General features: G+C 32.0%; 1 protein-coding gene across 5 annotated transcripts in view; it reads left to right on the top strand.

The window, feature by feature from the left end:
* Window positions 1-13,750, top strand: part of COL11A1 (collagen type XI alpha 1 chain) — a 223,552-nt gene that overhangs the window by 117,747 nt on the left and 92,055 nt on the right. For all 5 annotated transcript variants that reach the window (XM_063624370.1, XM_063624368.1, XM_063624371.1 and 2 more), the window contains 6 exons: window positions 1,680-1,787; window positions 4,783-4,836; window positions 9,502-9,555; window positions 9,850-9,894; window positions 10,041-10,094; window positions 10,201-10,245. In XM_063624370.1, coding sequence (XP_063480440.1) covers window positions 1,680-1,787; window positions 4,783-4,836; window positions 9,502-9,555; window positions 9,850-9,894; window positions 10,041-10,094; window positions 10,201-10,245 — 360 coding nt within the window. The remainder of the gene's footprint in view (window positions 1-1,679; window positions 1,788-4,782; window positions 4,837-9,501; window positions 9,556-9,849; window positions 9,895-10,040; window positions 10,095-10,200; window positions 10,246-13,750) is intronic.

Raw genomic sequence — 13,750 nt, 5'->3', positions numbered from 1 at the left:
TACCTAAGCCTTTAATCATTTAAGTTTTTATACAAAGATTTAGGGATTTTAATTTTTGTGGACATAGTGTAGTATCAATTGTCTTTTAGATGTTATATTTCCACAGGTTCCATAATAAACATGCGCATGCACGTGCATGCACACACACACATGCACACACACACGTGTATTGTTTATACACAGGACATTAGAAAGTTATGATCAAATTACTAGAAGTAATTTGAGAAGTTTGTTCTAAATTTTGTTCATATGTAATGAGCTATGCTGCCTGGACAGTATATGTCTGTAACTTTCATGAATTTTCATTATATGGTGGTGTTCAATTTTTGAATGTAAAGATGGTAGTTTTTTCTAGTAATACATTACAGAAAACAAACAGAAATATTAGTTATCTAAAGCAAATTAAATGCTTTATTGGGAAGATTTATTTTTAAGTAATATACTAGTACCTAATACATCTGAATAAAGAAGCATTCTATAGAAAATATTTGTTTTCCTAAAATTCAAATGAAGTCTGCATGTAGGATTGGGGGCAATAACATCCATATACAAGTTCTTAAACATTAAAGATAAAAGCCAAGTACAAAATAGAGATATTTTTCTTGTGTTCCAAACAGTAATTTCCAAAGCTGCTGACCAATCTTTATTATTATTTTTTCCCTCTCTCTGCAACACAGATGCATTAAAAGCAATTTAATGTCATATACGATGGGATTCGGCTTTTGTAGATTTTCAAATATCAGACTATATTCAGTTGTTTATTAAATATGAAAAGATTGATAAAGTCAAACACTTTCAAGCCTCTTTGTCATGAACAAAAACATGAGTAAACACACCAAAGTTGAAAACTCTTTCAATAGACTGTAATTTATGCCTCTCAATTTCCAAATATATTTTTGTAACTGCATGATGGGTTTATCTTGCCTGCTGCCCAGACAGAGCCTATTTATCAAGACAGGGGAACTGCGATAAAGAGTTTGACTCTTTCTCTACACATAGAGTTAGCTGAATAGGAGACTGAAATTTTATTATTACTCAAATTAGCCTCCACAAAAATTTGGAGTATAGGGTTTTTTAAAGACAGTTTGGTGAGCAGGAGGCTAGGAAATGAGAGCTGCTGCTTGGTTGGGGATGCAATCATAGGGGTATGGACAATGGTCCTTGTGTGCTGATTCAGCTTCTGGCTGGGGACCACGGGGCCAGTTAAATCACAAGTCATGGGTCTGGGTGGAGGTGGAGTCAGCTGGTTGTCAGAAATGCAAAAGTCTGAAAAGACATCTCAAAAGGCTAATCTTATGTTCTACATAGTGGTGTTATTTACAGGAATAATTGGGGAAGTTATAAACATTGTAACTTTCGGAACAATGGCTGGTAATTTTTTACTATCCCTACATTTTAGTGGAATTCACACCACTTTCATAATTCTAACCTTGTGGCTTTGTATTAGTTTTTATAAAGGCAGATTTGTTTGGGGAAGAACTATCATCATTTAAACTATAAAGTACATTTCTCCCAATGTTAGCTTGCTCCATGCCCAGGAATGATCGAGGGCAGTTTGAAGGTAAAAGGCAAGATGGAGTTTGTTATATCAGATCTCTTTCACTGTCATAATTTTTTCACTGTTACAATTTTTGTAAAGGAAGTTTCACTCATAAGAATGTTGTTGTTCTGTGCCTCAGGGAGAAGTTGGTCAAATTGGCCCAAGAGGGGAAGATGGCCCTGAAGGACCCAAAGGTCGAGCAGGCCCAACCGGAGACCCAGGTCCTTCAGGTCAAGCAGGAGAAAAGGTTGGTAAATGACTTTAAATTCACCAGTACTCTTGCAGGTGATGTTTCATTATCATTTAAATTTCTTTCAATAACTGGTGCGAGAAATTGAGTTCTTGATACATTAAAGATAAAATGTTTCATTATATTTTAAATTTGCAACCATTACATTTACATTTCAGTGTAATATTAGGCAATATTAAAATTTGCCTCCAGAAACTCTTTAGTGATATGGTAAATTTTCTATAATGTACTGTGAAGTTAATTTTTTTTAAAAAAAACAAGAAATGTTTATGACAATGTTATATTATATACACTAAAGCAAAATATAAATAATAATCTCTTGTAGAATTAAAATGATTCCTTTTCTTTCCTATATGTATATATATATATATATATATATATCCTACATATATATGTCTATATTAAGTAGGGAATTCTGCGAAATTCCTATTAAATACTCCTAAGAGGTATAATTATGAGATGAACACTTCTTTTGTCACTTCTCCTTATTTTCTAGTCTTCTATGCCCTCCTTGGCCATGTAGAATCAGCTACTCTTAGAGTTCTTCCACATTAGATGTTGAGAATTAAAGGATGTGTGATTAAAGGATGAAAGAATAAATGAAAGAGGGTCTACTTATGGTTTTGGGCCAAGTAGAATCGTCTTTTATTTTTTCCACTTAAACATGCATTTCACATAATAAGTCTATTAAAAAATACTGGTATTCAGGCCCAACTTCAAGATATTTTAATTTTAATCTGGGCTTGACACAAGTATCAATATGTTTTAAAACATCCCCAGATAATTATAATATTCATTATTTGAGAGACACTGGGCATTATGTGTTGCGTCAAAAAGATTTGCAACCATTACATTTATATTTCAATATAATATTAGGCAACATTGAAATTTGACTTCATGTTATAATGTAATAATGTATAATGTAATTTGTCTATGACAAATGTTATTACATTATATACACTAAAGCAAAATATCAATAATCTCTTTCTGGTATAATTCAAATGGTTCTTTTTCTATATGTATATGTCTATATTTTCTACAACAAACATGCCATAAAGAAATTTCATGCTATTTACGAAAATTACAAATAGAAGCCCCCACCATTCTATCTCAGAAAGAAAATACATGATATAGGTATTATATAGAGAGTGTGAATAGACAAAAAGAAAATTCCTCATGTCCTTATGAATCATCTAATATGACAGTTCTTATCGGGTTTCATAATTTGAAACTTCTACAGTTTCATACTTTGAAAAAACATTGCTAATTGTAAATTAATGAACAATGTTATAGTGATTTGGCAGCAAAAGAAAAAGACCAGGGGAAAAAAAAGCCTTATAGGGCATTTAAACCCTTTCATTTAAAATGCTCAATGCCAGTAGTTAAAAGGGTATCCTGGGAGCTTCCTGTCGTCTTACGCTCTATCATGTATAAACAGTCACATAAGCTATTATGATAAATCAGGAGTTTAAACCACCCCACAGTTCTTTTCTTCTTTAATATTTCATTAGTACTGTTAGTTTATTGAAGTTGCCTATCATCCTATTGAAAACACAAACTTTCTGCCAGAATTTATTTTAAAATGACTCTAAAATGAATTAGAGTATATACATACATTCTAATGTGCTAATTACCAAAGAAAACAAATAGCTTGTGATCAGAATTAGGTATTTTTACTTATCTTGAAATTGATGGTATAAAACAAGCTGTGATAATTTAATGTATCCAAGGGGACATCATTATAGGTATGCTTCTTAGGGTTTGTTTGCATATTTTCCATCTGAAGACTACTTATCTATGCAATGCTGATCATGACTTGGACAAATCTTTAGTTCAATCTGTAATAACAAGGTCATAAACCATGTTCTTAATTTTTTGTCTTGTTTCATCCAGTAAAATACTTATTTTTATTTATAAGCTTCTGTTCATCTTTTATCAATGCACATACAAATTTGAACTTGTGTTTATTTTCCATTTTTAGTTGTTCAATGTACACTGAAAATAATGATACATTATGCTTTCCAGTGTTTAAGACATTAGTAAATAATATTTTATAAATGAAGTATGCTTTTGTAAGTATCTTTTTAGGGAAATGGATGCACAGTAAATTTCCACATACATATTTTATTCAATTCATTTTTTTATCCTTCTACCTGTGTTTTTTTAATGTTTTGTTCAGATAGAAATCTTAGGGAAGTAAATTGTTTAGGATAATATTTTAAACCATCTGGTATTTGTTACACATTGTTGGACTTCATTATAACATAAATTTTGTTTTAGCACTTACAGATTGAAAGGTAACCTCATTGCACTGGAACAAAATAGTATATTCAATTACCTGCTTGGAGGAATAAACACTCCACAAAAACCATCATTATTAGCTAAAGCTCTCAACACATATTATATTTATTAGTCCAAATATTTCAGCATGTTAGAGTGAAAGAAGACATTTGTCTTAAAATTTAATTCTGAATTTCTTTGCATATCTAGGTTTACTTACTCATTGAGAAAAGTTAAGTAACTCATGATCCTTGGTTTTATATTTAGACTGGGATAAATGAAATAACTTTATCAAAAAGATTTATTCTAGTTGGAATGATAAAATCTAAATATTGTGCCAGTTACATCAACTAATTTAAAATAGTATTTAATGTTGAAAAAGCTTAGGAGTATTTTTAACCATGCTTTAGAATTCACAAAGAAGTGTAGAGTTCTCTTTAAATCCTCAGGGTTCCTGTACCTAAAGAAGGCACTATCACTTATATAATAAAGGTTAAGTCAGGCAACATTATAACATTAGAAATAGGTTCAAAGCAACAATTTTCTTATTCACATGAAGAAATATAATGAAGGTAAATAATGATAAAAACCTCCAAATCTTCCTTTGAGTGTACAGTATGTGATTCTAATATTTAGAAAAAATATTGAAATCATTATGTAAACTTAATTCAACTTAAAATATTACTTTGATTAATATATATTTTAACTACAGGGAAAACTTGGAGTTCCAGGGTTACCAGGATATCCAGGAAGACAAGGTCCAAAGGTAAAACAGCTTGATATTTTTAGTTTATTAACATTTTGTGAAGACAATATTAATCACATATGGTTACCTTACAGTTTGTAACATCTCTATATTATGATAAGTACTTAAAAATAGTTTCACAAGGAATCGTAGAGCATGTGGACACCTGGAGTGTAGGGAGCTCAAAGAGCTTAGGTGACTATGGATTACAGTATTTTAGGAGAAGGAGTCACGAAACGAAGGCATAATCGGTACTTCTTTGTAATTGGAACAAGAACTATCCTAGTATACCTGGAAGTTTTAACATGGAAGACATTTAATGGATAATAGCTTTTGATTTCCTTTCTATTATCCTAAGGGTTTAAATTACCACTTGATTTTTTTTAATTAATACACCTTTCACACTGTTACCCTCATTTCCATTAGTATTATTTTTTTCCAAGGTTGCTATGACAAATCTCCACAAACTTATTAACTTAAAACAACAGAAATTCACTGCCTCACAGTTCTGGAGGCCAGAAGCATGAAATCATGGTGTCACAGGGCCATGCTGCCTCTAGAGTTTCTAGTAAAGAATCTGTCATTGCCTCTCCCAGCTTCTGGTGGCCCCAGGCATTCCTTGGCTTGTGGCTTCATGACTCCAATCTCTTTTCCCTTCTTAACTGGCCTTTTTTCTGTGTGTCTTATTCTCTTCTGTCTCTTGTAAGGACAGTCGCCATTGGATTTAGGGACCACCTAGGCAATCCAGGAGGATCCCATTTCCTTAATTTAATAGCATTTGGCAAGACTTTTTTTTTTTTTCCAAGTAAGGTAACATTCACAGGTTCCATAGATTTGTGTATGGATATAAATTTTGAGGAGACACCACTCAATTCGCTGTATCACTCAAATCTCATTTTTGGCTATTTGAAATATACATATTTTAAGCATAAAAAATATGGTTTTCAAAGTGCATATTTACTTTGGTGTACTAATTTTTCTCAAACCTATCATAAAACTTTGTTAAGGATGCACTTGATGCATTCAGTAGTTAAATTAAGCTTGTTAAGTGAATTAATATATAAATGTTGATTATTAATAACAGAATGGTTATGATACAGGAGGGAGACAGAAAAGTGCTGGGTAGTTTCAGTTATATCATTCTTTTAGTTATATGTACATGAGATTATATCAATCTATCAGTTTATTGAGTTTGACCCATTCAGGCATAACAGAAACAATAGGTACGGCAAATCCTGCTTCTGTAACATTCTTAAACGTGTATCTATTCATAAGTTTCACATGTAATTATGGGAGACAAAAATATCCTTCTCCCTGAATATGTAAACTGCATGTCATCGTGTTCCCTCATTGCCACGTGATAACACTGTCTTAGGCTTGCTGTACAGCTTTGTCTTACAATTTTTTCATTGAGTTTCCCAAAAAATACTTCCTTGAGTAGCAGGGGATAAATATAATGCTTTTGAACCCTTCTAAAATAAGATTTATGGCATCTGTGATTTAAAAATAATACAGGCATAATTTAAATATTTTCTGGCTATACACAGGACACTAATTAATACTTTTTATCATTTAAATATTATCTCTAATATACTGCTCTGTCTCCCAGTTAGCTTCCTTTCAAATGTCAAGCATTTTCACAAATATTATCAGTAAAAGAAGTCATTCACTGCATAATCCAGGACCTCAAGCTATCCTTACGTCACTTCATGCATTCTTGATCTATTTATTAAGTTAAACTGCAATTGTTTTGTTTTGATTTAAAAACATAGGAATCTGTCACAATATTACATGAAGGAGTAGAATTTTATTTTATGAATTTATTTAAAATTGTTTTTTTCTAAGTTCTCTGACCAGTATTCTTTGAATTGTTTTTATTAACAAAATGCAACAGAATAACTAAACAGAAATGTTTAGGTATCCAACATTTTTTAATCCTTTTACCGAAATGTCTGGAATTTTATTCTTTATTTCTTCATATTGCTTCTCTTCATAACTCATTTATTATTTCTATGATCAAAAAGCTTTTAAGTTTCTCAGTTCTAAAATGAAAAACTGACTGGGACATCAAAGATGAAAGATAGCTTCATATTTTTTCCTATGTGTAAGCTGATGAATTTTGAATAAATTTAAATTTTTATTTTACTATAATGAAATACCTTTACCTGTCTCCTTCAAGCAGATTAAGGACTGTAATTTGACATCTTAGTAATTTCTTAGTAGCAATATAAACCATAAAGGTATTAAAAAGATGTAGCACCACATGTGCTATAAAATGATAGCTGTTTCTAAAATAAAATCTATTTTAAGGTAGGATACCTTTATATTTCAGACAGCATTTTAAAAATTTCACATTTTTAGTTTCACATTTATTGACCGACCCAATTTCACAATTAATCTTTGACTTTATGGCCTTTGTGTGTTTCCGTATAAAAACAGGTAATACTGTTTCATAGAAATTATATATTTTGGTGATAATTCCTTATGTGGGAAACAAAAAATAACATTTCCATATATTCAACTGATTAATTGGTGGGTTTGTCATTTTTCTGTGTTTTCTATCAATTTCCTAGAGTAGAAACTCTATGTAAGAATACACATTTATGAAAAACAAAATTGGTGCATAATATCTCTTTGCTTAAATGAAGTATCTATAAATATGCTTAGTTATCTCTTCTAGTCAGGACAGAACTGAGTATTTGTCTCCCTATTCAAAATTTTTATTTTCATACTGTATTATACTCATTTGTCCAATTCCTGTAATAGTCACATAGTAATACTGTGCTAGACGTAACTAACTGATTCTGTGTAGAGAAAGAAAAGAGATTTTGAAAGCTCTTCAAAATGTAATGTGCGGAGATTTTTTTCCCCAGTACGTGAATATTACACACCCTAATAATTGTTCTCAGGTTGATCACAAGTTAGCTATATAGGCATGTATTGAAACATATAGGAAAACATGTTATAAAAAGCAGCTTAGCAGTGCATCCTTCAGGTTATTATTTTGACTATCAGCTGCCATAGGGCATCACATACAATTTTATTTACCTGCTTTAATAGCATCCTGTAGGAAATACAAATTGCTAGCATCTTACCTTCCTGATAAGTGTGTAATATTCACTACTTTCAAATTGGGAATAGGGCCAAATAGTTACCTCCTGTGAGTAGGTAATACTGTACACCTGGCTATTCCAACTGTACGTGCCTGAGAATACAGCTTCAAGACTTCTAAGATTTCACAGTACATGTGACCACTAGAGGTTGGTAAAAATGCAGATTCCTGGACCTCACTGCCAGAGAGTCTGTTTCAGTTTCAGTAGATGTGGAGTGTGCCTTGGCAATCCATATTTTTAGCAATTACTATAGATTATTCTGATACAGAGGAGCCATGTATCACTTGGAGAAACATTATTTTTAGGGGTATTTCAATGCAAGTGAGTGGATTAAAAAAAGAAAGGAGTGTATCCAAGTCAAAGAAGGCTTTGTTATATTTCCCTTAATATATGGGGAGGTTTGTAAAATTTGATGTCTAGTATTCTAGCAGAGGCTAGACATTTTACGTATTATGGCACTTAATCCATACAGTGATCTAAACAGGAAAACTCTCCACTCATTCCTTTTCAGGGTCTCATAATTAACAAGTTGAGCAGCAAGGATGTGAACACTAATCTTCTCTATTTTATGATACAGCGATGAGGGAAGCTAATCACAATCATGATCAAATAAATGAGAAGATAAAAATTTAGATATATGTACAAGATCATATGGGAAATTTGGTTATTGGGGATTATATTGTTTTCCATCTGTAAAATGTGGCCATTTGTAAATGAAATAGCATTTTTGTAAGCTTATTACATTTTAAAATAATTATTATTTATTATATATAATTATTATTTTTATACCAAGCATTCTTTTTTTTCAGTCCCACAAATTTCAAATTACCTGTAAGCTGTGTATTATTGCCCTCACTTTGCAGGAGAAAAATCTATACTTGATGAGCCTAAGTAATGTACCAGTAATGTACTTACTTAGCTGATGCATGAAGCTGATGCATAAATAACATAAATCTCAAAATTATGTCTTCAGAATTCTAAAAAACAGAATTTTAATGCTTGGGTGTCTGAAATAGACTTTTAGCTAGATATACTTGTATTCAAACACCAAATCGAAAAAGTGGAGGAAGGTTTTTAGTCTATGAATTGATCCAGTTTTAAAAGTGTAAAAATACTCGACTCAAAAGTGGTAACTATAGACATATGATAATATTAATTCAGGAAAAACATTTTCTAAAATTCCTATTTTAATATTTGACTCTTCCTGTTTGTGAAAATGGGATTTTTCTTTAGAGTTGAAGCAAATACAAAGAATTTTACATTGCAGTACACTTTCTATAAAATGTCCTATAATTACTATTTTATAACAAGAGATGAAATAATACTTGATTAATTCATTTACTCAGAAGGTTAAAAACTAAAATGTTTTATCAATTTGTGCTTTCAATGCTTCCAGGATTTCAGATGTCATTGTAAGTTCATTTTCAATTACTTCAATGGTATCTTAAAATTTATATATTTGATTTAAATATTAACAGCTGTGTGAAAATCACTCTGTTCCAAAATAAATTACATCTTGTTACTGAAAATGTTAATTGCCATGTTTGTTCATTATTTACTTTTATTACTGTAGGGTTCCACTGGATTCCCTGGGTTTCCAGGTGCCAATGGAGAGAAAGGTGCACGGGTATGATATATAAATATAATGTTTTGAACTATGTATATAGATGTTCTTAGCTGGACATAGTGGTGTGTGCCTGTATTCCCAGATATTTGTGAGGCTCAGGTGGAGGATTGCTTGAATCCCGGAGTTCCAGGCCAGCCTAGGCAGCATAGCAAGTCTGTCTCTAAATGAATACATGAATGAGTGAATGAATGAATCAATGAATGAATGATGTTCTTGCATGACTACTCAGTCTCAGCACCAGACTCATAATTTACTGTGATATACTGCATATTGAGATTGAACTGTCTTTGCTAGGGAGTAGCTGGCAAACCAGGCCCTCGGGGTCAGCGTGGTCCAACGGTAGGTGCCTTGATTTAAAATGATGTACATTTTTCGTATTGAATTTAGTGTATCAAGATAATTTATTTTTCAAAAATAAAAATTGATTTAGTGCCTTTGGATTTGCCTGACACTAGTTCGGGTTCATCTTTTGTTCTCATCTGCAGGGTCCTCGAGGTTCAAGAGGTGCAAGAGGACCCACTGGGAAACCCGGGCCAAAGGTATCACCTGCACTTTTTCTTTTTGGATGTTACTGTAGATTTTTTTCCAGGCAGATGCTATGAGAAAGAATTCAAACCGATTTTTCTTTTCTTTTCTTGGTGCCAGGGCACTTCAGGTGGTGATGGCCCTCCTGGCCCTCCAGGTGAAAGAGTACGTATGATACAGCCACATAATGTAACATGAAGATTAGTATTTCTGCAAGTATTTAGATTTCAGAGAAAAGATGTATGTCTGCTAATACATGTGCAAGTTTATCCACAAAATCTAGTCTGAATTTAAAAACGCTTATTTTTTAATTTATTCTTCTTCACCCATAAAAAAGCTTAATGAATATTTTCTACTAATTTTGTTATAGAGATGAGAAAAATGTGTGTAACTGGACTAAGAGATCACTCTTATAGTCAAGACAAAAATGTATATTTTTTAAATTTTAAATACGCTTGAAACACCTTTGCCCTCTTCTCCACTCAGCTTGCTTTCCATATTGATACTCATTTTGTTCAGAGAGCTGGCAGCAATATTATGCTGGTAAAAAACAAGCTACTAGTAGCCATTAAGCCAGAATCAATATACATTCAACTCAAGATAAAACATCTGTTCCAGTAAATAGAATAGCTATTTAGTAAATTGATATTTAATTGATGTAAGATGTAGCCAAATATATATGAACAAGCATGCCCTTTGTTTGGATTTTTTGGCAAAATATAACATTTTTGTAGCCAGATTTTTAAAAAAGCTATCCTCCTCATATAAGTTTAAATATTATAATCTGTATTCCTTTAAAAAATTAGAATCATTTCTTCATATTCTATAATAATTTTCAGTATTATGGAGTCAGGTTAATATATTTTTGTATATTATTATTTGAAATGTATAATAGGCATTTTACAGAAGACAGAAACACCTTGCAATGCATAAACTAAAATTGAAAATGAATAATTTTTATTTGAGTAGGAGCAATGAGCAAAAGTTGAGTTTTTATTTGTAACGAAAATGGGAGTAGATAACACACAAGAATAAACATTTAATTAGAGTTGTGTTAAGTCTTTGGCTCATATTTAATTAACTTTCCACTAAATGTTTCTCACTCTTGATGAACTGTTCCCAATTAAGTCTATCCTGTAAATTTTGAGCTCATAAATAATACATTCATTTGAAGTATTTTATGGTCAAAGTCATTTTAATAAGGTACATTTAAATTAATTAAAATGGCTAAATATTTAAATGGAGTAGAGCAATTTAACAAAAATTAGCACAACTATGAGTTTTGTTTTTAGAGCACCATTGATTCTCTCATGCGTTTGGTTTTGTCTTACAAAATGTTATGATCAATAATATTTCCTTACAAATGAATATGCTTTCGCTGATACTGCATTTTAATTTGAAAAACAACAATACTGTCATCCAACAGTATGATTACTTTTAAAAACACTTTGAGAATGAGATGAGTACCTCTTGGGAATTTTTGTTTTGTTTTGTTGTTTTAGTATTCTAGGTGGATTCATTTTCAATAAATATTCATATGTGTTTTCAATGTCTATATAGGAAGAACATATTTCCTATGTTCCTTGTGGTTGATGAGACATTTCACCCCAAATATGCCTTCATTTTCTGCCAAGAATTTTTAATTATCTTGAACTATTTAGTTCATGTCTTAAGCACACAGTTCAAAAATGGCAAAAGTAATGCCATAAAATATTTTCTTCAAAGTATATGAGTTAGGGAAAGTTCAGGGAATTACTTTTGTAGTACCATTGTATTAGAAAATGAAATAACTATTTTTGCCCATTTCAAAGGACTCCCTCATTATCATTATATTCATATTTAACTATATAGTTATGCATGGCATGCATATATATGTATACATAAACTTTTATTATTCTACAAATTAAGTGTAATCCCTCATAATCATAATTTGCAGATCATGGATGCTGGTTATGAAAGGTTAAGTATAGCTTTTAGTTAGGTCTAAGATTACCAAATTAAGTGAAAACAAAACAAAAATGGAACAACAGAACCAAGACACCTAGATAAATTTGAATTTTATATAAAGTGTAAGTCATTTTTGTCACAACTATGTCTCATGATATTTAGGACATATTAAAAATTATTCATTATTTATTTAAAGATCAAATTTAGGCACTGGATATTTTATCTGGTGATCTGATTTCAACACCGTCTGTACACTGAGTCATTATGGATTTCTTAAAATCCCACCTGGAAACTATTTTGATTATTACAAAAAGAATATGCCAGCCAGGCGGGATGGCTCACACCTGTAATCCCAGCACTTGGGGAGGCCGAGGCGGGTGGATTACCTGAGGTCAGGAGTTCGAGAGCAGCCTGGCCAACATGGTGAAACCCTGACTCTACTAAAAATACAAAAATTAGCTGGGCATGGTGGTGGGTGCCTGTAATCCCAGCTACTCAGAAGGCTGAAGCAGGAGAATTGCTTGAACCCAGGAGGCGGAGGTTGCAGTGCCACCTCACTCCAGCCTGGGCAACAGAGCAAGACTCTGTCTCAAAAAAAAAAAAAAAATGCCAACGCTTTCTGTGAAATTTTATAAAGACTCAGTTTTTCATTTTTATTTTAAAGGAATGATTCTTGGAATGTTTCTTTCTTAAAAGATTTTAAATTCAAATTGCATTTGAAAGGCAGCAAAATTTTAGAAAGCAAAAACATGACATTTTAAGAAATCAAGAAAATAGAATTTGCTACATAACCAAAAGAATACTATTTTAAAAATTTGTACTTAAAATGGATTTTTATTTAGGAATCATAGTTTCATAGTTTAATAAGAGTTTAAAATTTTATAAGTTCCTCAGATTTGCCCTGTAGTTTTGGTAGTTTCATGTGACATCTGTTTGTGTTAACTTTATATATAACTTTGAAGTTACTTTTTTAATATAAGATGCTGGTAATAGTAAAAACTTGTGATGATTTCTGAACTAACATTGGCTTATGAATGGTAATGAGATTTTTCTTGGGAAGGCTAGATTAATAAATAGAAAGAGTAAATTCTATTGAAGGCCAACTTCAGTAAACTCTATTTTTGATTAGAAAAATACATAAATCCGGCCGGGCACGGTGGCTCACGCCCGTAATCCCAGCACTTTGGGAGGCTGAGGTGGGCAGATCACGAGGTCAGGAGATCGAGACCATCCTGGCTAACACCGTGAAACCCCGTCTCTACTAAAAATACTGAAAATTAGCCCAGTGTGCGGGGCGGGAGCCTGTGGTCCCAGCTACTCGGGAGGCTGAGTCAGAATGGCATGAACCCGGGAGGAGGAGCTTGCAGTGAGCCAAGATTGTGCCACTGCATTCCAGCCTCGGCGACAGAGCGAGACTCCATCTCAAAAAATAAGAAAATAAAAAAAATCACTAGAAAAATACATAAATCCTACCCTAAATGTATTACTTAAGACATTTTATTTATGTTGTCTTTCATAAATCTTCTTAAATAAATGTAACTATTATGTTCTGGGCATATAGAGGATTATCTCTTACCAATTACTTTTTCTGCCAACAATGGAGTCACTGTATTGGGACTTTATGCACTTTAAAAATAGGTAAATTTGAGAGATGAATAATATAGTTAATTAAAAATCAAGCCAAGAATGATATTACAATTTTTATTTGGACTGAATGTTAATA

This window comes from Symphalangus syndactylus, chromosome 12 (assembly GCF_028878055.3).
Source record: "Symphalangus syndactylus isolate Jambi chromosome 12, NHGRI_mSymSyn1-v2.1_pri, whole genome shotgun sequence".
Classification (NCBI taxonomy): Eukaryota; Metazoa; Chordata; class Mammalia; order Primates; family Hylobatidae; genus Symphalangus; species Symphalangus syndactylus.
Note: the sequence above shows the minus strand (reverse complement) of the source record. Positions and strands in the feature narration are given on the sequence as shown.